Source organism: Natrix helvetica, assembly GCF_964273705.1.
Source record: "Natrix helvetica genome assembly, chromosome: 2".
Lineage (NCBI taxonomy): Eukaryota > Metazoa > Chordata > Lepidosauria > Squamata > Natricidae > Natrix > Natrix helvetica.
Window position 1 is genome coordinate 207,451,997 of NC_138552.1, and position 27,078 is coordinate 207,479,074.

Below are 27,078 nucleotides of genomic sequence, written 5' to 3' on the forward strand. Positions count from 1 at the left end.
AATTCCAAAATAGTATCCCTCTGGACACTAATCTGTCCATTATAAAGTTCCCATGAAGCCCTTAATAGCAGTTGCTGTCTGCCAGAAGGGGAGGTTCAGTAGCTGTTGTCTTTTATGGCTGGTACAGACAGTGATAAGATAATGGTAATAAGATGAAGGATTTTGTTCAGATATTGTTTTATTACCAACTACAAAAATAAACACAGTGTCTTGTCTGAAACATTTCTCTGGGAGGGAAGAGTAAGCAACCTTGCCTTCTATTAATCATACTGCATAATGAGGTGATTAAAACGTGGTCTTCTTGAAAGAAACAGCACTTTGTAGGCAAACGGAAGGCCAAGGAAGGTGGCAACAAAGAAGCTGATTGATTGTAGCCCAGGATTTCATCTGATTAAACAAGAAATCTGGAAATAATGCTAGGATTTGAATGGAGATGCTTAGGCTTACTGTTCTGGGATCAAAATACAAAAACTATGAAACTCTTATCCTACAAAGCACTTACAAAGCATGAAAGTATGTGAAGGCTACTAGTTTAGATTGCTTCCCAAATATTGAGTTCATAGGAACTTTTCAGAAATGCCCAACTTTGAAGATAATGAAATGGATAATGGTGTGGAAAATATCCATTAATGCATTTCCATTTGCATGCATATTTATGTAAACCAGAGATGGGAACTATGGTCTTTGTGAGTTGCCTGCTGTTTAATCCACCTGAATGCTACAGGTAGTCCTCAATTTATGACCACAATTGAGCCCAGATTTGATGCTGCTAAATGAGAAATTTATTAAGTGACTTTTGCTCCATTTTATGACTTTTCTTTCCAAAGTTGTTAAATGAATTTATGCAGTTGTTAAATTAAGAACATAGTTGTTTGGTGAATCTGGTTTCCTTGTTGATTTTGCTTGTCAGACGGTCGCAAAAGAGGATCACATGACCGCGGGAACTGCAACCGTCATAAATATGAACCTATTGCCAAGCATCTGAATTTTGATGACATGATCATAGTGATGCTGCAATGGTCTTAACTGTGAAAACAAGATCATAAGTCACTTTTTTCAGTGCCGTTGTAACTTTGAACAGTCACTAAATGAATTGTTGTAAGTCAAGGACTACCTGCATATGGAATCAGCATATATTATTACAATTTAAAAGGTGGAACTATCTAGTTGATAAATGTGAGGCCATGATTTTAAATGTTTAGCCTTTGGCTTGATACAGCACAACTATTCTTACATTGTTCTTGCATTTCTATCAGGTTGCATAACTTTGGGCTGAAGAAATATAGGCAACTACAGATGGCAATAAAAATAATCCAGAGAAATACAATGTTTATCTTACCATCCAGTAATAATAGTTCAGATTTTTGAAGTCCAAATCAGGTAACACTACTTTCACAGTTCCAATTAGTCCTAGAGATAGAAATAAATTATGCAAATAGCTGTGTGTGAAATTGTGAAGAAAAGGTTAAACTGGTTGCACCCCTGTGGTAGGATCTAAGTCGAAGTCGGTCACATTCTCAACTTATATTATGTAAGTAACGTGACTTGGATTTTGCTCTTTTAGATCTGGTTGACAATGCCAGATTTATTTTGCCAATAAAATGAAAGGGGAAGTCAATTTGAACAAACATAAAATTTAGCTCTCTTGCTATAGTTCATATCAGGTATATATTTGTAGGGTTTCGTTTTTTCATGCCTTCAAGCTATTCTTGACTCCTGGCAACCGCCTGTACAAGTCTCTGAAATTTTCTTGGCAAGCTGTTTGGAAATGGCTTGATATTAACTTCTTCCTAGCTTTGACACAGTGACTGGTTCAGAGTTACGCCTCTGGCTTCATGCCTAAGGCAAACCAGATCTCATAGTCTCCCAGTTTTTAGCCTGGTGCCTTAACCATTACACCAAAATCTTTCTCATACCAATAAATGGTTGTAATTAAGGAGACTTTTTCTGCTGTGACAATATTGTCTTGCTTTTGTCTGTCTATCTATCTTCTTTCAAGAAGAACAGTTGTTGCTACAAAAATTAAAACTAAAGAATTTGTACAACTGCAACAGTTTCTGAAAACAAGTATATATTGGCTTAAATTTGGCTTATGTCCAGGGGTGGGATTCAATTTTTTTTTACTACCGGTTCTGTGGGCGTGGCATGGCTTAGTGGGAGTGGCTTGGTGGGCGTGGCAGGGGAAGGACTCTGTAAAATCTCCATTCCCTCCCTACTCCAGAGAAAGGTTACTGCAAAATCCCCATTTCCTCCCAATCAGCTGGGACTCAGGAGGTAGAGAATAGATGGGGCGGAGCCAGTCAGAGGTGGTATTTACTGGTTCTCCAAACTACTCAAAATTTCCGCTTCCGGTTCTCCAGAACTGGCCAGAAACTGCTGACTACCACCTCTTCTTATGTCTCTGTAAAAGATGCTGCTGCCTTTCTTCCTTTATATTTAAGTACCCCGATGAAACAAGCAATCATGTAATTATATTATGTGATTATATAAAGAGGCTCTCTCCCTCTCTGTCTCTCTGAACACTGTACAGATGGATTATTGTAAATTTCCACTGAAGTCATAATTTTGACCAGTTTAGATAAAATGGTTGTCATGGCCTTTAAAATAGAGGACTTAATGCAAAGTTGACAATTTTTATGGCCATCTCTATAATTACAATTGTAAATACTAGCTCCATTTTCCTTTAAAAGGTTTTTTTCCCCTGACTTTTATATAGGATGGTCCATAATAGCAAATGTAAAATGACCTTTTAAAATAATTAACACCAGATGTGGTATCTTGGATCATGACCCTAATGCAGGCTACAAAATAATTAGGCTTAAAGGATTTCATTCTACAAGCACAGATTTGTTTTGGGATGAAAAAGGAAAGGGCCCAAAACAAATTCCCTGCCAATTTTTTTTAAAGGATATCATTTTTTTCTTAATGTTAAAAAAAAGGTGATGAGTTCTGGAGCCAGCAATTTGCAACAGACTATTTTTCCTGCAACACTCACGGGTGACAGTTTTACACACAAATGTACCAATACTTTAAAAAGAAGACTATTTATGTACAAAATAAAGTCATTGTGCTTTACATCTACCAGAACTCAGACATTCTGGATGATCACTAGATGGCACTTAGAAGACAGAGTTTTCTGTAACTCTTTTCTGCCATCTAAATAATCCCCAGGAGTTTTGTAGCTAAGATATGGTATCTCTAATTTTAGTAGAAATCATCTTTCACAATTTTTGGTAAATAGGCAGTGGCGGATTAAGGCTCTGGTGCCCTAAGCACTGACAAATATTGGTGCTCCCCTCCTTTGTACATACTGTAGAAATCTTCATTGGTTTTTTCTTTCTTTCTCAACCTTGAGGTGCCTGGTGCCCTAAGCATGTGCTTAGTCTGCTTAATGGTTAATACACCACTACAAATAGGACTTTTTACCCCGTAAAACGGTCAGCTGTGTAAACTAAGGTGACCAGATGTCGCGCTTTTGGTGAGTCAGTCCCGATTCTTATCAATTTGTCCCGCGTCCCACAGCGTTTTTAAAAAGTCCCGATTTTTGGAAAGAATGTGCCAAAAGCGGGACGTCTGGTCACCTTACTTTTGCAAAACCACATTCAGGATGGCTGAGAATCTCCATAGACTCGCACCGTTAGAATCTCCCAGAACCAAAATTTCCGCAGCCCCGATTCCTGCCCAGAGCGCCATCCCCAAGGCCCCACCCAGGAACCGGAAGTCGCTCGGAGAGAGCTGGTCCGACTTGATTTACCTTCCCCCACGAAGAGGGCTGGCGGCAAGAGATCAAAGAAGGAGCGGGATGAGCCTCGGGAGCCATTTCCAACGGTAAGCTTCCATCCTGGGCTTCCCCACCCCCACCCCACCCCGCTTTGGTGGGGTGGTTGTCCTGGAAAGGCGTCCCTTCCTTTGGCAACAACCCCCATCTGCTCCCCTTTGGGGTCCTCCCTGCTCCAGAGCGTTTGGCAGTCAGAATAACAAGACTTGGAAGGGACCTTGGAGGTCTTCTAGTTGAACCCCCTGCTCAGGCAGGAAACCCCACACCACTTAAGACAAATGGTTGTCCAATCTCTTCTTAAAAACATCCAGTCTTGGAGCATTTACAACTTCTGGTGGCAAGTCGTTCCATTGATTAATTGTTTTTTTAAAATATATTACAATACTATTTTTGCGTTCTATGAAAATTTTTGTTGCTCCATATAGACCAATTTTTAAATCAAGAAACCCCGCCCCCCCATCAATGGTGTCCCACTTTACCAATGTTAAAATCTGGTCACCTTAGTGTAAACGCCTTATTGGAACATGGATGTACAAGAGGAGAAATCTGTGTCCAGAATACTATAAAGAGTTGGGAAAGAGAACTAATCCCAGAAGATGGCACATTTATAATTCAGATAAATAAATGAATAACTAAATCAAACATACAAAAATCCATGTGTTTCATTTTAGTTCCTTCCCATTGCACTAGCTCTCTTTTTCCCATTCCTTTTCCTTTGAAATGTGTAATTGGACCTGATATTTATTTATTTATTTACACACGGACACACACATGGATACACACCACAACCCATTTCACTGATATAGTAAGATTAGGTGGCTTACAATGTAATAAAACTAAAATAAAGAAAAAAACAGCAGCTCTGAGGAAACTTCAGAGAAATCTTTTTGAAGAAAGGAGGAACAAGTAAACATGCACTTTTGAAAAGAGGGAAAAGAGCAGCGAGAGAACACTTGCTGAAGAATAAGATTATTTCAAATATTGTTCTAAACTCTAGTTGAGGAAATCTAATGCAACATGTAGATTGACAAATCTGAATGAGACAAGATGGCTTCAGAGGTTTCCCTCAGGTAGAGTAAAAAAAAAGCCAATAATGTCCATGATGGTTCAATTGAAGGACTGCTTATTTATTTTTTTATTTGGGTAAGCTGTATGATGAACATAAAGAAATAGAAGGAACTTTTGACTCCATGGTGTTCCTGGGCATTTTGCCATATTTCATGCTGGATGGTTTCATTCCTGGATGGCTTCAATCACTGAGCCCTGGATATAATCCATACTTTTATGTGATCTAGGGGAAACAAGTTGCCTCAGTTTTTGACTAACTGCAATTTCTTTTTTCCCTGCTTGGATTCCCGTTTGAGGCTTAAACTAAATAATTAGGAAGATGCCATGCAACCCATAGTAATGTTTGTTTTTCTTCTGTGCTGAAAAAGGCAACTCAAAACTTTTGATCTCCCCTCCCCCCTTTCTATTAAGAAACAATAAAATATGGGGATGAAAAGCTTTGTGTTTGCTGATAGCATCAAGCTATAGCTCTCATTTTTTTCTGCTTGTGCTATTCAGAAAACAAAATATACACAGTAAAACTGTCAACGATATTTTTTATCTCTTAAACAGCCCACAGCTGGTTTAGGCTTAGGCCATGCAAAGCTAAAATGATGTTATTCAGAAGAGGAAAGATTTAGCCAAGAAATCTTTCTGTGTCTTGTACATACAGGCAGAGCTTCATTCGTAATTTCTGGCAAAATAATTTCCACAGCCAAAACACCCAAATGAGGGTTTCAACTTTTCGCAGTGGTGGACATTTGATGTCCTCTTATGTATGATCATCATTTTTTTTTCTCTTGTGGAAAAAAAATAATTTCATGGGCAAACCAACAATGCAAATAACTCTACGTACATGAACTGAAAGCTAAATCTTATGGATAATGTAGACACCAAATGTAGTCTGTAAGAGGGTACCTGCCCTTTGATGGATGATGCAGCCTTTTCTGTACATTTGGTGGAATTACCTGAGAAAAATCTGTACTGGTGGGAATACACATCTGGGAAAAGGCAGCAGTTATACAGATTTGGGTTCTTGGTGGTCTGGAACACAGATTGGAAAGGTAGCCCATCTGAAAGTTTGAATTTGAGTTTAAAATGAAAGAGGTACTGTTGTACAGTAAGTGGATGACTGGAATGAGTTGTTGTTGCTAAAGTATCAGCTATGGATGGAACCCTGCTTGCATACCAAAAATAGATTGAATAGTCATGGTCCTTGCGACAGGAATGATGATGTGATGGTTTCTCAGAGTCTATATTCAATTTAAGGAATTCTGTCCTCCTTCTGTCCTCCTTCTTATGAAGCTATGAGGAATACGCTGAAATACACTGAATAACACAAAGGAATTCCAATACAGATCCATAGATACACTATTGATCAATCTGATTTCTAAATTGTGCCGTTTTCTTTTCCCTTTATAATTAGAAAATATCTTTTGCAATGATTTCAAAATTTGAACTGCTGCACTTAGAACAGGAGAAGATTCTGATAGTTCATTTATTTAAATTTTTGCTAGTTTATCCTGATATTTGATTTTGCCATTGAGATCATTTCAAAAGATCTCCTTAATTTTACTTCATCTAGTCAAGCGTACTGGTGGGAAACAAAATGTACCTAAATTCCTGGTGATAAGAAACATGTTATTTTATGGTGAAAGGCAGCTTTCTTCTGTTGGAAGAAATGCCCGCCTGGGTTCCAAGACGGGCTCCAAGTGGGATGAAAAACACTGGAAACATGGAGACTGCTTAGAAAGATGGTTTAATGGTGGACAGTACCACATGGTTTGAGTTCCTGGGCAAAAAAAGAGCACATGGGTGAGAGAGGGAGAGAGATTTATACCCTCTCTTGGGCCCTGCCCTGGAGCTTCCTATTCCTGTGTAAGAAATGTACTCTGATTGGTTGTCAGACTCCCATGAAGCCATGCAGGGGTAACTTTGTAGGTTGTCTTGAGTCCCAAGCTTGGTTGAATCTTGCTGGGTGATGTAATCTTCTCAGGTGCCATGTGGTGAGATGGGTAGAGGGCTAATCAGAGGTGGGTTCCTACTGGTTCTGACCAGTTCGGCCGAATTGGTAGTAACTCAGCCAGCCATACCCCTGAACTGGTTCTATTGGCAGCACCTATGGCACAGCAATCTTATTTTTTGCTTCTGTGCATGCAAAGCATGAACACATGCAAAGCACATCCCTGAGTGAACCGGTGGTAAAAGAAGCCGGAAACCACCCCTGGGGCTAATCCTATCATGTCTTGAGGGCCATGCCTTAATCCCATCACCCTGGATCTGAAGAGGGGGCAGGGAGCTGCAGGGAGCTGCTTTGTCTTTGAAAACATGTTTCACCTTTTCTCATCCAGGAAAATATAATATCTTGCCTTTTTAATATTTCCTAGAATATTTCATTTTTCTAGGAGAGGGCTGCGTGCTATCAATATAATGCTTTCCAGATATGTTGCTCTTCAATTTATTTTGGGTATGTTGGCTGGGAAGAGAGTTGAAGTTGAATGGATCTGGGTGAGCATCAATAGACAGAAAACAGCTTTTTTGTTTTGGTGGCATTCTCACAGAATTTAAGGGGTGTGTGTGAAAAACTTGCTTGAGAACCAAGACCGTTTTTCATCTTTAGGTTTATTCCATGCTTCCAAATTTCCCCAGCAGCTCCAAGCTCCTGAAGCCAAAATGACACCACAGCATTCCCTCTGCAACTTGATACTTGTTAGATATTAGCATATATCGTGGCAAGTCTCCCCTCTGGTCCGCTGCTACAGCGGGAAACAGGTATCGTTCTGATTGGTCGAGGGGCGTACCCGATCCCTATAAAAGGGGAACCCTCCGACCACAGAGCAAGCTGGATCACTACTACTACTAATAAAGAGCTGTTAAGTCACTTCGTGTCCGCAGTCTGTCTCTCGTTGCCCAGATCTAACAATACTGGTTCCAAATCATGCTGTCTACTTTTGGCTACTGTCACTCAAAGAAAGTGTTAGTGATGGAAGAAGTTCTTGGGTTATAGAGAGAGAAGCTACATTTGCAAATAATTATATTTTCTCTATGATGCAATCAGAGGGTATTCAGCAGGTTCTGACTGGAGAATTGGTAGCAGAAATTTTGAGTAGTTCAGAGAACTGGTAAATACCACTTCTGACTGCCCTTTGCCCCCATCTATTCTCTGCCTCCCAAGTCCCAGCTGATCAGAGGAAATGGGGATTTTTCAGTAACCTTCCCTTGGAGTGGGGACAGAATGGAGGTTTTACAATATCATTTCCCTGCCACACCCACCAAACCAGGTCCACCATGCCACACCATGCCCAAGTCATGCCACACCCAGCAAGCCATACCCACAGAACCGATAGTAAAAAAATTGAATCCCACCACTGGATGCAATGTTACATAAGAATGACCTTGAGAGATGAGTAGAAGAGATGCTGCCTACAAAATAGATGACAGATTAGGGAGGGGCATAACACTTAGCAAAAGAAACTTAGAAAGGACTCACTTTACAGATGTGTTTATTTGTTTATTTATTAAATAAGGCTATAAATAAGGCTTATTTATTAAATAAGGCTATAAAAGCTCTTTCGCTCTCACAGAGAGGGACTTCTCTGGGTGCCGTCCACTAAGCAGTGCCAAAGGGCGGCGCCCAAGGGTAGGGCCTTCTCTGTGATGGGCCCAGCCCTCTGGAATGACCTCCCCCCGGATATTAGGTTTACCACCGACCTCCGCTCCTTCCGTTCAAAACTCAAGACCCACCTTTTTCAACTAGCAGGCCTGGCTCAACCATAGTTCCATTTTACTCCTCCTGGCAATTTTTTAAACTTGTAATCTCCATTGGGGTATTTAATTTTAGCTTATTTTAATATTTCTATGTTATTATAATGATTGTATTGTGTTTTATACCTCCTCCGTACAATGTGTAATTTCATAATATGTGTTTTTATTTATTGTACGCTGCCCCGAGTCCCTTTGTGGAGAGGGAGCGGCTAACAAATTTAATAAATAAATAAAATAAAATCAATGTATTCACTGGCCATCTCATTGTTGTACAACTCTGGTCAGCTTACAATCTAATTCAGGGGTGTCAAACTCGATGTCATTGAGGGCCACATCAGGGTTGTGTTTGACCTCAGAGGGCTGGTGGGTGGGTGGGCAAAGGGTGTGGCCAGCTTGATGTCATTTGTGTTGGCACTTGCCAGCGAAAACAAGCTCCTGGTCTATGTTTTCCGTTGGGACAACCTTCCGCAACCCTCTGCCAGTGAAAACGGAGCTCAGGAGGGCTGTGTGCAACAACTGTGTCACTAACTTAACAAGTGCAGTGATTCACTTAAGAACTGTGGCAAGAAAGGTTGTAAAATGTGACTTAACAAATGTCTCGCTTAGTAACAGAAATTGTGGTCGTAAGTCAAGGACTACCCATTTGGTATTGCCTCACCTATCTGTACCCAAGGGGGGTGGAGGGAAACCTGTTTTGGGGGAAAGCAATAGCAAATTATAAAATTTATACAATTATAAAATTATATAAGATTCATATTCATGGCTCATTTGCAGATCAGAAGTCAAACTGGAAAAGTCATCTCACATGCACTATTAATTTATTGCCCCCCTTTGACAGTTTTTCATAAGTCCCTGGTTTTGCCAATGGGCCAATGGAACATTTGCCAATGTTCATGTTCATTAATCCTACCAAATCTTTTTAAGTATCTTTCATGAATGCTACTAATTTGATAATTGATATTCAATTTTATACTGCTGAATACATTGTTTTACAAAACCATTGCACAATGATTCATTTATGTTAATCTGAATTCAAAATTCATTGAATACAATCTCTTATTACAACTCATTGATTGAAGAGTTTGTTGTTGAATAGTTGCCGTACAATAGGTGAGGATTCATTTAATATCTGTGTGGAATTTCAGTAATGTTTTTGAAATTCATACTGTTCATCTGTTATACTCTCTAGATATACTAGAAAACAGTATTTAAAAGAAGAGGAAGAAGAAAAAGAAAAAGGAATACCTGTATTTTTATCTACATATACCAGAATGGACAGATTAGTTCAAAAAATATTTCATCAGTTTAAGCTCCAAATAGAAGAAGGAACAGTTCCTATCGTCCAGCAGAATGCTTTGTTCCCAGTTCCTGGATGAAGACATATAGTTCTCAGATCTAATCAGAGCATCCTGTTCCTAGTTCTAAGCAATCAATTGTAGAACTTAGAGTTTTAGCAATCAATTGCGCAACTAACAACTCTGAGCAATCAATTACAGGTGTCCTATTAAACTTCTAATCAGCATAACATTCAAGTATAATCTATAGCAGGAATCTATACAAGACTTAGATACATGAGATACTGTTGACTTGGCTACATTCTGGTTTACCTTAAAGTTATATTTTTATTATCAAATAATGTAAGGATGGCCTTTTAGTGTCTCACATTAGACAGATTGTTTTCCTTTTTGCATAAACTTGTTTGTTCCATTCTTGCATAGGTAGCCCTTGTTTAGTGATCACAATTGGAAGCAGCAACCTGGTCATTAAGCAAAGTGAAACTGTGATTGTGCTTATGATTTTACTTCAGCTTTCTTTTGTTTTAAAGACTTATGAAGGTTGTAAAAATAATGTTTCATCGGAGCCATAACTGCAAATTAAACTTATTAAACAAGGCAGTTGCTAAACAAGGACTATATGTTCAACAGTTCTACCTTCATGGAGAATTAGCTTTTGTGGGGAAATATAGCAGTCCTCAAAATAATCCAACTTCTGCTCAGGACGTAGAATACATGTATCTGTATTCAAATATTCCACACTGCTTTGACTATTTTTAATAATTATTTTTAATTCAAGGACCTGTGGATAGGATCTACCATGAATGTGAGATATATCCTTAATTGTGGTAAATCCAATACTTGGAGACCACTCAGTTCGTCACGTTTATACATGTGGGGGTGTTTCTCTATTTTGATAGGTTCCATAATAAACGTGACAATACCTCCCGCCTACCAGACATCTGGAAACCAGCCCTAGTTAACAAACGAGCCCTACCCACTACCCAGGCCGTTACAACACAAAACAACAATGGACACACAGCCAGCACCAATCAGCACCAATCTACCAATCATGATACAGCCACACATCCAATCAATCCACTTACTGAAACAAGGCCAGCACTCCACACCCACCCACCAAGATTTATAGAAAGACGGCAGCTCCGATCACACTTTAAGCTGAAAACACCAGCCTGAAGACATATATATATATACATACACACACACACACATATACATATACAGTACATACACACACACACACACACACACACACAAAATATTATATTTATATATAAACAGAATCCATATCTTCTCCTGTTGTGAACTCCAGAGTGTATTCTGTTGATCCCCAAGAAGCTAACCAGGAAAGTTGATCTTTCAGTAAGATTCTCTTTACTTCTAGACAAATATTTGTGTTTTCTTCATAACAGTGTTAGGAAGTGGGCAGAAAGAAAGGATTTTTTTTTTAAAAAAATCATATTTTTCCTAGCTGAAAAATAAATTCTGATTGTCTAATTATAAAAGTCATAAATTTATAAGGCCTGGCATGTACATGAATGTGTGTACATGCAGACAGACATAATTCCATGTTGGGCACTTGCTAGTCTTGGGTATTTGCATACAATACATGCTTTATTCTAAATACATGGTTTAAGACATTAGAATGGTAAGTAATTGTAAAACATAATAGTTTTGAAATGTAGAAGTACTATTATTCCACTATACATTTTGTTTAGGATTTCATTATAAAAACAGGAAATTGCCTTGTAATGTTTACATCACAACCATGGAAAGCGTGCAGAGAAGAGTAACAAAGATGATAAAGGGTCTGTAGGTGAAATTGTATGATGAACGGTTGAGAGAGCTAGGTATATCTAGCCCCGTGATGGCGAACCTATGGCACGCATGTTAGCCATTTGTTAGGGCATGCGAGGAGTTGCCCTGTCAACTCCAGTGTGCATGCACATGCTGGCCAGCTGATTTTGGCCTTCTTTTGAGGCTGTTTTTTGCCCTCCAGAACACAAAAAACTGGCCCTATAGGCAAACCAGAAATTCAGGAAGGAACCGTTTTTCGCCCTCCGGAGCCTCCAGGAGCCTTCCCTGAGGGCTCAGAAGGGCAAAAATTGGCCCTACGGCCAAACCGGAAATCACTATTCCCAAACTTCCAGGTTCCCCGTAGGTCCATTTTTTGCCCTCCGGAGCCTTCAGGAGGCTTCCCTGAAGCTCCTGTAGCCTCCGGGGGGGGATGTTTTTGCCCTCCCTAGGCTTCTAGAAAGCCTCTAGAGCCTGGGGAGGGTGAAAAAAAAAACACACCCAAAATGGGGGGGGACTGGTTGTGCACGCATGCCCATGGGGGGAAGGGTGTCGCACACATAGCATTATGGGTGTGGCATGACTGTGCATGACCCCCCTGTGCTCCTACTGCTTTTGGCATGGGAGCCAAAAAAGATTATCCATCACTGATCTAGTCTATCAAAGAGAAAGACTAAGGGAAACATGATAACTGTCTTCCAGTACTGGAAGGGCTATCACAGAGAAGAATTGATAGACTTATTCTCCAAAGCACAAGAGGGCAGAACAAATAGTAATGGATGGAAGCTTGTTAAAGAGAGATCTAGAAGTAAGGAAACATTTTCTGACCACAAGAAAAATTAATCAGTGGAATAGCTCGCCTCTCCGAATTGTGGATTCTCCATCACTGGAGGTTTTCAAAAATAGATGACAACCATTTGACTGGGATGGCATAAGGTCTTCTACCTTGAAGAGGGGGTTGGGCTGAAAGACCTCCAAGGTCCTTTCCAGCTCTATGATTCTGTGATAAGATGTATGATTTCTTTCTCTACTTTTTTAAAGCACAAAAAAGCAACAACTTGTCAAATTACCAGTCTTCATATATATTTACCAATTATTTGTGCCTCCCTGATCCAATTCACTACATCAAAGTGGTTTTCATTTTGATCCATGAACCTGTTGCAATTGAAGGAGTCAACCAAAGCTTTGCAGTTTGGCACAGACCTCATAATTCTCATAAAATGTTCTAATAAATCCTGCCTTTCCATTTTTTAAGGCTTTGTGGACTTAACACTCCATGATCAAGTTCATCTACTAGAATGTGCCTGGTTAGAGATATTGATGATTGGCCTAGTGTGGAGATCTGTGGAGCATCCAGGAAAGCTGCTGTTTGCCCCCAACTTATTGCTGGACAGGTTAGTCTACAATTTGGTAATGATATTGCTGTTGTTGTTGTAAATGCCATGCTATGTAATATAATTGCAATCATTTTGACCTTCCATTTTGCTGCTGGTGAGATCCTATAGCAAAAGGAAAGAAGGGTTACTTGATAAAAACACCTGCTAAAATATGCAAGCATCTTAAACTCCTTTGTAATAACTTTTTTTTTTGAATAGTGAATCACTTATGTTTATGCCTTTGTTTTGTGGCTGTCTTTTTAAATTCTCTTTCTTATGAACCGATACTTTCTTATTTTATGCACCACCTAGTATATTTTATATAGGATAATTGTATAATGGGTCTATTTTGAGTCTATGCATTGTATCTTTAATTTTATGTAGTGTCTTTCTGAGGAAGCTGTAAACTGCTCATAGCATATTGGAATGGGCAGCCATAATATTTAAATAATTAGGATTAGTTTACCTATTATATATTCTCATAACTTTCACCTATTATTTTGATTATTAGTGCCAGAAAAGGCAGTTGTCAACTATACTCTGATTGGTTTTGTACATTTCCCCCTCTTTATCAGGTGACTTTTGAAAAACCTTTGACATTCTAATATTTTATAATAGCTGTTGGCCATAATAAAGTTGAAATTTCAAGATATATATACAGACAGAACAGACAGACAGACAGACAGATAGATATACAGATAGATAGATATACAGATAGATAGATATACAGATAGATGATAGATAGATAGATAGATAGATAGATAGATAGATAGATAGATATACAGATAAATAGATAGATAGATGATAGATAGATAGATAGATAGATAGATAGATAGATAGATAGATAGATAGATAGATAGATAGATAGATATCTGGGGAGGTCTTATTTTCGGGGTGTGTGCATGTGTGTGTGTGTGTGTGCGCGTGCACACACACACACATATACGCACATATACACCCTGTTTTCCCCAAAATAAGATCTCCCGGAATAAATCGGACTTTTGAGCCCATGTGCTAAAATAAGCCAAAAATATTGCAACACAGCAGCAGCCATGGGGTGACCCCACTCATCGCTTCCTGCACCTCAAAAAGAATAAGACCTCCCTAAAAATAAGGCCAAGCAGGGTATATATCGGAATACAGTATACTGTAGGAATACTAATGCCAATCCTTTGTCTCAACCACTCTCTGCACTTCAGTGGTTAATTCTTTCAAGACAGTTTACAACCAATATTAAAAGATACAAATTTTGAGTTTATATAGTATAAAAAATTTGATAGCTAAGGAATTCAATATGATTCATAAAACATAATACTAATAAACATCTTGTGATTTAAAACTATAAAAATTCAAATTAAAATAATCAAGAAAATGTGGTTCCCAAGTCTTAAAGACTAATATTGTTTAAAATGCTATTTACAAGAAAACACCACTGCAGAGATCAAAAGCGGCTAAGAAGGTTCAAACCCCAGAGAAAATTTCTTCATGGTATGTGGTATACAATTCTGAGCAAAGATAGGATTTTTGACTTGGAAGTGAAGCAACAATACATTATTTGTTACATATTTTAAAACCATTTCTCTGTCTTGTTAGTACTCAAAAGCTTTCAAACAAGAAAGAAAATGTCCCCCATGCTTTTTTCTCTTTTGACAATATCTTTTTTCCCCCTATTACTCCAAATGATCTAAATTATGAGTCAGGAGCCATTATTCTATTCTGTGATTTTTTTGGGGGGAGGGGAAGTTCCATTTCAGAAATTATTATTAAAATTACTGCCTAATAGTTTTAATTTTCTCCACCCAGCATATTATGTAAAACATAACACGATGGATTTATGTGAAAATATAAATGGTTTTATGTGGATATCTAAAAGGGAAGTAAAAAGGGCCATCCATCTGTCTGTCAGCTGTCTTGTTATGAAAATAGGAGATTTGTTCTTGAACTTCACTTGGCAATATTTGACATGTTGAAAACACCACCTGCTCCATCCCAGCAGGCTTGGTGAAAAGAATTCTCCACCTGAGAAAAATCATTTGCAAGGATATTTGTGTTAGAAAAGTTACAGCATAAACTGTTTATCGCTCTGAGACTTCTTTCTTCTGTGAGACCTGCTGAGCCTTTATTTCACGTATGCATGTATTTATAAAATTTATACACCGCCAATCGTACCTCAAAGTAACTCTTTTGAATGTGCTTCCCCCTATCCTGCCTTTATCTTTAAGAAAACTAGGAACAATCATATCAAGGACCTTTTCTCAAATCACATCTTTGCTTTGGTCTCAAATTTCTTTTATCTGATCATTATCTTGATTGCGACTCTTCCTCCTGTTCCTAAGGGCAACTTCTTCTGCTCATTACAGCTGCCATGATGTATATGGGTAAGGGGACACTTCCCATGAAGGGCAAGACAACAACCCTATTGTGTGGATTCAAAGGAATGTAATTTTGGGTGAAAGAGCCTCTACAATCAGTTCTTCCTCAGAATTACCCCTTGATAAGATAGTCATTCACATGACACCCCAGGAATACTCAAATGTCTTTGATGATTGCTATGAAATATTATCTGATAACTTCAAATGTAGGCTGTGACTTGTGAGAACTTATGCCATAATAAATTTGCTAGTCTGTAACCAAGATAGGCACTATAGATTTAATTTTAATGGAACCTAAGTTAGTGGAGAACAGAATGAATAGAAAAAAACTTTTGATTTGCAATATCTAGGTCAATGTCTGAAGCAGATTTCTGGAGCAGCAAATCTAATTGAAATCAGTGCAACTTACTTTTGTGCAAATGGAGTTATGAGTGCATTGTTACTTAGCCAACAATATTTCATCCTTCTGCTTTTGGATCACTACCTGATAATGGACTGAAATATATTCCTGGAATAATATTGTCTTCTAGTGAAAAAGTAGTTATATGAAAGACAGTATGGCAGGAGAGGGAACATAAATATTTATTTTTTCAAGAAAAATTAAACCTTGCCTAACTTTCCATTGAGACATTTTTCCCCTGTGCGTATTGGCATTGAAAACAAGGTACAAAGCTTTTTTTTTTAAATGAAGACTAGGTTCATATTCAGACTGCAGTTCTTAAGCACACTAAACAAGAAGTAAGCAATATTGATTACAGGAATGCTTATTTTTGAGGAAATATGATGTTATAGTGAGTGTTATATTCTATTGTGAAGAAAAATATTGATTTTAAAAAACCCAAGGCTATTAATTTTCCATTTGCCCAAACTCTGACCAGTGATACCAATTCTTCAGGAATCAATGTATAAGAAGTTCACTTCCTACCTTGACTATGTTCCAAGTTGCTATTTCAGATTTTGAGGCAATTTTGTTAAGGTCTATTTATAAAACATCACTCAGTAAAAGCAAAATAGAGTGGTATTGATGAGAACAACACGAGAAACACTTGCCAAAAGGCAGTATTTTTTAAATGTTGTGGATATGTTGTGATGGACCGCCCATCTCTTGTCATCAAATGCCATATGTCTGTCTCATTTCTAAAGGAAATACTTTTGTCAGCAATAACCAGGCTTAGCCTCTAAAGATGGAATAGCAATTTACTGTCTCTATGGAAAGAAAAACTGGACTGGTTTGACTAATGCCTCAATTCTACAGTTTTTTTTAAATTCTCAGATAAAATAAATTATCGATCCAACCTGCCACTTCTCTCTCAGCAATTTTTGGTTTTCTTTCATGCTTTAGTGTAGTTGAACCTATTCCCTACCTTGCATGAGACCCTTAATTTGTGCCAAAATTATAGCCAAAAGTTGCTATAAATTTAACTGAAAACTTGCTACCCTGATTTAAAACAGAGAGATTGCAGTGATTCATCCCATTAACATATATTATCCTTTCCCACCCTGGTCCCTTCTGGATGTGTGGGGATTAGTGTTCCTAGAATTCCCAGCCAATCAGAATATTGGCCAGGATGGTTGGGAAATCTGGCAATTGTAACCTCAGCACATCTGGAATGTACCAGCTAGCATGTCTGTTCGAGATTACTCCAAGAAAATCTTTACAGCAACACCATGTTAAGTCATGAAGAAAACTGAAGGCTTCATAATGCTGTGTTGTTCATCAGTAATAATCTCCCACCTATCATTTCCCATCTAATCAGGTGCTTTGATTTGTTCCATGTCAATGATCCTGCACTCATAGCAAAGCACTTCAGTGCTACGTAATCCTTATCCCACAGACTTTTATTGAGACTCATGGAATTGAGAGTTAATTAGTCCCACTTCCTGGCCAATGCAAGATCCACCAACACAGCATCTCTGACAGATCCAGCTTCTATTTGAAATCCTCCAGGGAAGGAGATTTTACCACCTCAAGTGGCAGTCTGGTGTGCCAGGTGACAACTCATACAATCTGAATGTCTCCCCACCCCCCATATTGGACCTGAACCAACTTTGCTGTCGTTTAAGCCACTGTATCTAGGACGATAGAGAAGTTCCCTCTTCTATGTGACAACCCTTCAGCTTCTCTCATGTCATCCATCAGTTAGTTCTTCTGTCAGTTAAACATATATTGTATTAAAAAAATCTTTTTACCATTCCTGATAGGGTAAGATAACAAGGTCTTTATTATTTTCATAGCCCTCCTCTAAATTGGATGCAGCAAGTGGGATCTGACTAGGAAAGAGTAGGGGATGGGTGGAACAATTCCTTTCCCGAGGCCCCAATTCTGTGCTCTTGGTAATGTTATTCAAAACAGCAATGGTCTTTTTAGCAGCTGTATCCTACTGCTGGCTTATATTGAATTTCCTAATCAAAATACCCAGATCTCTTTCACATGCACTATTTCAAAGCCTGCCCCCACCTCCAACCTATACATAGGGTTTTAGTTGTCCATATTTAGAAGGCAGACTTTTATAGGTATATTTTTAAATGCCAGTGATTAAGCCAGTCTAGATTTGAATCTTCTTTTTTCTTCCAAGGTATTAGCCACTGCAACATGTCATCTGCAAATATAATAAAAGTCCCAGGAATTCTCTTACCTAAACCATTGATAACATATTCATCTGTTATTTTTGAGCTTTTTAAATTTGTAAGATGTTTGACTGACCCTAACTCATGTTTTTCTAACATAATGTCAAATTATGGCATTATGGTATGCTAATAAACTGTTGATTACATAGACTAATCACATTATATTAAAATGTTTCCCCTAAAACATTAAGATTTTTATGAAGACTGATTCATTTTTAAATCCATATATATCAGTGGTGGGATTCAAATAATTTAACAACCAGTTCTCTGCCCTAATGACGAGCTGGGTAGGCATGGCTCAGTGGTCATGTGACTGGGTGGGCGTGGCCAACTCAACGTCACTCAGGTCGATGGGCACTTCACCTTAGCTGTTACAATGTAATAAGGTTAACTGGAGAGGCAGTTTCTGTAAATAGGGCAATAAAGCTTAGGTTAGAAACAACACCAGAATGTTTTCTTCCTATGCTCCTTACAGGATTAGCCCTGTAAAATGGGGGAAAAAAATAAGATTTCTTCCAACAACCTGTTCTCCGAACTATTTAGAAAGTTAACAACCAGTTCTCCTGAATAGGTGCAAACTGGCTGAACCCACCACTGTATATATTTTCATAAAAGCTAATTTCTCATGGTCAAATCAAAAGACTTAGGATTTTCTAAATAATAATAATAATAATAATAATAATAATAATAATAATAATAATAATAATAATAATTTATTTGTTAGCCGCACCCTCTCCAGAAAGACTCGGGGCGGCGTACAATAAAAACACATAAAATACAAATATAGACAGTACATACATATAAATATAGACGTATACGTGGAGGAGGTAGACAGATAAATGGAAATAGAATTAAGATTGCAATTTAAAATCCCAAAGTAAAATTACAAGATTAAAAACCCGTCAGGAGCGATATGATCAAACTATGGTTGAGCCAGGCCAGCTACTTGGAAAAGGTGGGTCTTGAGCTTTGCACGGAAGGAGCGGAGGTCAGAGGTAGTCCTGATATCCGGGGGGAGGTCATTCCACAGGGCTGGGCCTGCCACAGAGAAGGCTCTGCTCCTAGGCGCCGCCACCCGACACTGTCTGGTGGACGGCACCTGGAGAAGCGCATGAGTGACTGTGCGTAAGGCATCCCGGTCCAATAGGGGGCGCAATTGGCGCACCAGGCGAACCTGGTGGAACGCCCCCCTTGCCACGGCTGTCACATGGTCATCCATGGACAGCCGGGCATCCAGGAGGACGCCCAAATTGCGCGCCCGCTCCACGGGGGCCAGTTGTACACCCCCGATGGCCAGAGATGGAATTAACTGGTTGAACCGGGGGGCCGGAACCCACAGCCACTCCGTCTTGGAGGGGTTGAGCTTGAGTCGGTTGTCATCCATCCAGACCCATACGGCTTCCACACACCAGGACATCACTTCGACGGCCTTGTTGGGGTGGTTCGGGGTGGAAATGTACAGCTGAGTATCATCAGCGTACAGATGATATCCCACCCTGAAACCACGAATGATCTCACCCAGCGGCTTCATATATGTGTTGAACAGGAGTGGCGAGAGGACCGACCCCTGTGGCACCCCACAAGTAAGGGGGCTTAGGGTCGACCTCTGCTCCCCTGCCAACACACGTTGCGTCCAGCCGGAAAGGTAGGAGCCGAACCACCGCAAAACGGTGCCCCGAACCCCCAACCCCTCCAGTCGGTGCAACAGGATACCATGGTCGATGGTATCAAAAGCCACCGAGAGATCTAATAGGACCAGGATAGAGGAACAACCCCTATCTCTGGCCCTCCAGAGATCATCCACCAACGCGACCAAGGCCGTCTCCGTGCTGTGCCCGGGGCGAAAGCCGGACTGGCGCGGGTCTAGATAATCATTTTCCTCCAGATGTCGTGGAAACTGATAAGCCACCACACTCTCTACAACCTTCGCCAAAAAGGGAAGGTTGGAGTCAGGACGATAATTGGCCAGCTCCGTAGGGTCCAGGGAAGGCTTCTTGAGCAAGGGTCTCACCACCGCCTCTTTCAAGGCGGCCGGAAGAGACCCCTCACCCAACGAAGCGTTCACTAGGCCCAGGAGCCAGTCACGTGTAACCTCCCAGGATGCCAGTACAAGCCAGGAGGGGCACGGGTCCAGTAAACTTGTGGTAGGTCGCAGTCGTCCACGCATTCTGTCCAAATCCTCGATGGCAACCAAGTCAAACTCCTCCCAGACTGGTCTCTCAAGACTCGCCATGGACGTCTCCACTAGACCACTGAAAGGGACCCAATCCTTCCGGATTTGAGCGATTTTATCCTGCAGATATTTCCCAAATTCCTCTGCCCTACCCTGTAAAGGGGCCTCCCGCGGCCTCTGAAACAGGAGGGAGCGGGACACCCGAAACAGGGCGGCAGGGCGGTTCTCTGCGGATGCAATGAGAGCGGCACAATATTGACATTTGGCCGCTCTCAATGCCACAAGGTACGTCCTTAAATGGGTTCGTACCTGTGTTCGGTCAAATTCGGAACGGGAGGATCTCCAACGACTCTCTAGGCATCTCTTGTGGTGCTTCATCACCCTTAGCTCCTCGGTAAACCAAGGGGCCAGGGTGGATCGTTGCCGCCGGAGAGGCCGCAAAGGCGCCACCCGGTTCAAGGCCCCGGTAGTCGCATTATTCCATGCGACCACCAGGTCCTCTACCCGAGGGCGGAATGGAAGGAGAATGCACCTGTAGCTGCAAACAATTCTCCTAGATTTAGGCAAAAGCTTAGAGAGTTAGAAAGATACAGAATTGATTTTATAACTGCTTTGTTACTATATTTATCTACCCAGACAATGGGTAGTTGGATTAGAGGCTTGGGTAAATTGATCTACTATTAACACAGTATTTGAGGACACCAAATACAAAAGATCACATATTATTTCGCATCAGTTTTCTTGGTGCTGTAAATCTATTCCATTATGCTGCCTGTATAAAATAGACTCTCAAGATTATATCCACCTATGCATTACATACATACCCTCAGGCCAAGTGAGTCATTTATAGGACTGCATGCAACTTCAGCATGCATTTGTATCCTTCTTCCACTTTAAAACCATGCTACTGAAGTTTGTTGATAAGATGGTCCCTTTGAGGGGAGGATATTCAAACTGTTCTGAGGAGGTTTGAAAACTTTAAAGTAGGAATGGGAGATGCTGCTTTAAAATATCACCCTTGACCCTAATTCCAACTCTAAAATGCCTCCAGTTCTATGGTAAAAGAACACCATATTGCTAGTTTAATTTCTTAATGTAAAGAAGAGAATGAATATGGTCTCCCGTTTACCAACAGCTTATTAGGAAAATAAATGCAGTGTGGGAAGAGATATTTTATTTGAAGCATTTAATTTGGGATGAGCTGTCCATATGAGCTGCCAAAGAAATAAAACTAGACTGTACCTGTTCTTGTGGAATGAAAACCACTGCCCCACGTCAAGTCATTGTAGATCACTTTCTACAAAGTCTTCATGCTTCCTCTCCCTGCTCCCTGTTTATTCTCGGAGATAATATTTGCTATCCCAATTGTGGCCAGAATGTGGAAATTGCTACTGTCACTAATGGATTTGGGACTTGGAATTGCCTTTGCTAAAACCCCTTTTGCAGAAAGAGGTGGGCGAGTCTACTGCTTTTATCTCCAGGTTTTTTTTTAAATTGCTTTTGAAAACAATTAGCATTACTTAAACATCTTTATTTAAATTGTATTTGCCACTCTTGTAGCAACAGTTTTGAGATAATGCAAATACCTCCAAGAGGAGAACCTCATTATCCAGATGGGTGGGCAGCATCTCACTGAGCCTAATTCCAAGTAGCTTCCACATAGGCCAAAAAGCTACATGCTTGTCCGCAATATATTTGAAAACCCAGTGAAGTCAATCTTTTCTTTTGCAGAATTTGATAACTTGAATTTCATGGTAGTCTGGCTTCCCCGCTGATGAGAGGTCTTGCCACTTAGCTCCTGAAATGAAAGCACCCATTACTCTCCTCATTTTGGGACCCGAGTCACAGGGGGACCCACCCACTCCACTGGAACAGTAATTGTTCCTTTGCAACTGGCTGATCCCCTTCTGAAAAGTAAAGGAAATAGAATGAATCATTGTCAATTTCACACATGAAATCGATACGTCTAGGTTCGCCTGCATTTGGGAAGAATTGCAAAAGTCTGAAAGCAGTGAAAGCCACCAATCCTAAATTAACCCAGTCTCCCATCCTAACGGCAACAAACAGCTAGGAGTGGTGGCAGTATAATAAAAACCATCTTGTTGCAAAATTGCTGGCGTGCATCTTTTTATCATCCTTTCAGGGGATAGGCAAGGCAGAGCAGTGACTCAATGCAGGAGTTCCCCACCACCCCACCACCACATTCTCCTGTCAACTAATTAAAGGAATTATGTTGTTCTTTGTTCTCAGGCATCCAAGTTGGCAAAAGTGAATCTATTCAGGGATCAGACTCACACTGCTTTTGAGAGAGTTAGGCAGTGAACAACCCTAACCCGATTCCCTGGTTACTGGATCACACGGACACAGCCCAATCTCTGCCCTTTGGATGATATTTTGCAGAATTTATTTATCATGTACCAGAATAAGGTCTAGTTGGAAGACTCAATAGAAACGTTACCACTCCCTGAAGCAGCAGAAACTCCTTCCAAAGGCATTGATTTACTTTAAGGATTGTTTTCAGTCTTTAAAAAATGTACTTTTTTCAGGAACGTTAAGACATTGGCTGGCTACTTACTTGAATATTTGCTCAGAAGTCTAAGTCATAAATAATTGCTGTTAATCATCCCCTTTTTTTTGGAAAGAAACTATTTGTAAAACTTCTCTAACCACACACTTAAAATATGTCCATTTACTTTTGTATAAGAAAATGCATTCATTCACTTGGATGAAATGTCTGCCTCCGACTGTATGATGTGATTTACTATCTCACAGTAGGTAATGTGTTGGGACATCACCAAACAGAAATTTTTGAACCAAGATTTGAAAGCTATGCAAAAGAGGAAAGCTAAGTAATATAGGACATTTGGCTGAAACTTTTTCTAAGCAATCTTCTATCTATAGCAAACTATAGGAACATCTTTTTAAAAATGCATTTTTGAGAATTAAAAATCATGCAGCTTTATCATAGCTACATGGTCAGGATTAATGTTGAAAGCCTTTGCAGTAATTGTAAATTTCCAGCCTTGTTGCGTTGTTGAAAGCCTTTGCAATGACTGTAAATTTCCAGCCTTGTTGTGTAGACAGGATAGTTGGAGGAAAAAATATCTGATAGCTTCTACGACAGTAAGCTATTTGTGCATAGAATAGGAAGAGTAGGTGATAAGGCAAAAATTAAATTGGCATTATTTGTATAGTTGTTATTCAATGATTGGAATTTTGAAATGAAAATGGAATTTTCTCGAATATATGTATTTGGATTACAGTATTGGAATCAAGGGAATTTTAAAATGGATGGTTGCATTTATGAATTGCTTGCTTGTATACACCATTCCATTGTTTTCTGCAATCTAGTATTTACCTTGCCCAACATCTGTATCCAAATTCAAATGTTAGCATGGGAATGGTTATGAATGAGCTGGGCTGACTGAGTCTTAAAGTTGTCAAGTTTGGAGACTCCTGACTTGGACAAATGGCACATGACTATTTCAGCTCTCTTTGTTGAACATTCATGCACACACATAGAGTCTTATTTGTTGTTACAGGAATCAAGGAAAATGCGTTGAAGGCATGGTAGAAATATTTGACATGCTGCTGGCCACTTCTTCTCGCTTTCGAATGATGAACGTCCAGGGGGAAGAATTTGTATGCCTTAAATCTATCATCCTGCTCAATTCTGGTAAGTAAGACATGTGTCTTTAAAGTTACAACTTAACCTAATGGATGGCTTATTCCAGGAGAAGGATGGAAGAATGTAATTATGTTTTTCTTGGATATCTCAGTGGCTTCAGATAGCACAACCATTGTATCCTGCCTAGCATTATTAGGTGGCACCATATTATAGGTAAAGTTCCCATCACACATTTGTGCTAGTTATTCCCGACTTTAGGGGGCAATGCTCATCTCCGTTCAAAGCCAAAGAGCCAGCACTGTCCGAAGACATCTCCGTGGTCATGTGGACGCATGACTAAATGCCGAATGCGCATGAAATGCTGTTACCTTCCCAGCAATGGTGGTTCCTATTTTTCTACTTGCATTTTTACATGCTTTCAAACTGCTAGGTTGGCAGAAGCTGGGACAAAGTAATGGGAGCTCACTCTGTTACATGGCGCTAGGGATTCAAACTGCCAACCATTCTGATTGACAAACTCAGTGTCTTAGCCACTGAGCCACCATGTCCCTTTTGCACCATATTATAGGCCATTCTTATTTGGAAGATTGATTCCAGAAGATGGTTCTGTGAAGGTGAGTCCTTTGATCCCTGGCATTGTGTTGTGGACCTGTCAAGTTTCTGTTCTATTTCTCTGTCCTTTTATCATTGATATGATATATAAATAGCCCTGAACTTAGAACCACAGCTGAGCACAAAATTTCTGTTGCTAGTTGAGATAGTTGTTTAGTGAATGTTTTCCCTTTTACGACCTTTATTGCTACAGTTCTTAAGTAAATCACTGCAGTTGTTAGGTTAGTAACAAGGCTGTTAAGTTAATGTGGCTTCCCCATTGACTTTGTTTGTCAGGAGGTCACAAAAAGTGATCACATGACCCTGGGATGCCACAACCGTCATAAATACGAGTCAGTTGTCAAACAGCCAAATTTTGATCATGTGACCATGGGATGGGCTGCTACAATGATCATAAGTATGAAAAATGGTCATAAGTCACTTTTTTCACTGCTGTTGTAACTTCAAACAGTCACTAAACAAATGGCTGTAAGTCAAGGACTACATGTATATGTCTGAGTAGATTATCTGAGGTGTGAAAGAAAATAAAGTAATTTCTAAGATATTGGCCTTATTTGTTATTTGACTTTGACACCATGGACAGTGGCTACTGTAGTTCAGGTGTTCAAGAATGGAAAGTTTTGTATTCTCTCCTCTCCCTCGCTGCCACCCATGCTCCATAAAAAAAAAAAAACACTCTATGTACATCTTTGGGCTGTTCTGAACAAAATAGGAAATTCCATAGAGACAAGTAAAGGAAGAAAATATTTTCTTCTGTGTAGTTTCTTGTGATGTGTGATGAGACACCCAGAAAAATACGGCATACTTCAGTTAATCCTCCAAGGAAAGATTGAAGGCAAATGAGATACAGGCAGAAAAAGTACACCATGGCTTAACAATCTAAGGGACTGGTTTGGACAAAACTCAACAGCACTTTTTTGTGCAGCTGTTGATAAAAATAGACCACCAACATGATTGCCAATGTCCGATGATGGATATGGCACGAGTAGTAGTAGTAGTAGTAGTAGTAGTAGTAGTAGTAGTAGTAGTAGTCATTTGATTGTTGTTCGTACAGTGACTTGTCTTTACAGCTAAGACAATGTTTTGGAAAACCATCTTGTTCTAGAGTAACAATACTCAAAAATATGTTCTGTATAGTGCATCATTGGGGCAGCATGGTAGCTAGTAATTAAGACACTGAGCTTGTCAGCTGGAAAGCCAGCAGCCCAGGTTTGAGATCCGAGCACCATACAATGGGGTGGACTCCTGTCTCAGCCTCAGCTCCTGCCAACCTAGCAGTTCAAAAGCATGCAAATGCAAGTAGATAAATAGGTACCACTTTGGTGGGAAGGTAACAGCATTCTATACTGTCATTCTGGCCACATGACCGCAGTAATATCTTTGGAAGCACTGGCTCAATGTCCTTGAAATGGAAATGAGCACCATCCCCTATAGTCGGCAACAACTAGTGGAATAGAATCCACAGGGACTCCCATAGTGAATTCTTACCTCCAAGGACATCTTATTAGGATAGTAACTGGCCCTTATTGTTTACAACTAACACTTCGATGTTAGGTCGTTATGGGGTAGCATATTAGTCATTTTTGTTGAGTGTTGTTTTATTGTCATTAGCCTACTCTCTGTGGATTGAAACTGCTGTAGTCAAAGCAACCAACAACACAAGTTATTGTGGCATCAGCATTCTGAACAGATTATGCAGAAAGTGCTTCTGTTTTCGCAGAAAGCAAAACAAAACCACCATTAATATATACAAAATAGGAGAACAACACTAATGTTAAATAAGAACAAGATACAGCACTGAGAAGCATACTTTGTTTTAGAAACTGCTTGAAGAGAAAGATTTGTTAGAAGACAAGACAGCATTCACAGCAGTTATTGTGATTAAGAAAATCAAGAGCAAGAGGAAGAAAATGAACTTTGAATGGCTTTCTCGGACTAAGGCAATCAAAAGCAACATAGTACCACTGCAGTTAAATTACATTAGAGCCAGGCTACACATTATATTATTGATATAAACTCATAAAGAAAAAGCAGGATTAAATCCAACATACAATTATCATGTATAATGCATAATATATTTACTTTGTCCCGAGAACCAATCCCAAAGTGAACAGAGGTTATTTCCAATTAAAATGAATTACCCTTAAAAGCAATTTATATTTTTTTATAAATATAGTACAGCCTGCTAAAATAATTTGGTTAGAATCATAAATTACTTTATCTTAAATGTCCATAACACAATCCCCCACAGTTCTAAGTGAAAAAATCTCTACAGATCTATACAATTAATGTCTTGTGAAGGTCAATACAATTCACCACCTATGTATTTTAACTTGCCCAGTCCTGTCCAACTAAAAATTGGGGGAAGAGAGAGGGAAGAGATCTGACAAACATGCTGATGGGGTACATATTAAAATGGGTTAAATGTAGTGGATCCCAAACAGGTATTTACACATATCCTCTGCAATTCAAGACACCAAAAGTGAAATTTCTCCAAGTATTAATACAACAGCTTAAGATGATGTCATTTCAGTAACAAAGATGATGTTGATTACTATGCATAACTACTGGCCATTTAATTACATAATGTTATCTTTTTCATAAAAATAC

At 39.5% G+C, this 27,078-nt stretch overlaps 1 protein-coding gene across 5 annotated transcripts in view; it reads left to right on the forward strand.

The window, feature by feature from the left end:
* The window catches only part of ESR1 (estrogen receptor 1), a 271,225-nt gene that overhangs the window by 238,424 nt on the left and 5,723 nt on the right, over positions 1-27,078 (forward strand). For all 5 annotated transcript variants that reach the window (XM_081945653.1, XM_081945655.1, XM_081945652.1 and 2 more), the window contains 2 exons: positions 12,935-13,073; positions 23,771-23,904. In XM_081945653.1, the coding sequence (XP_081801779.1) occupies positions 12,935-13,073; positions 23,771-23,904 (273 nt within the window). The remainder of the gene's footprint in view (positions 1-12,934; positions 13,074-23,770; positions 23,905-27,078) is intronic.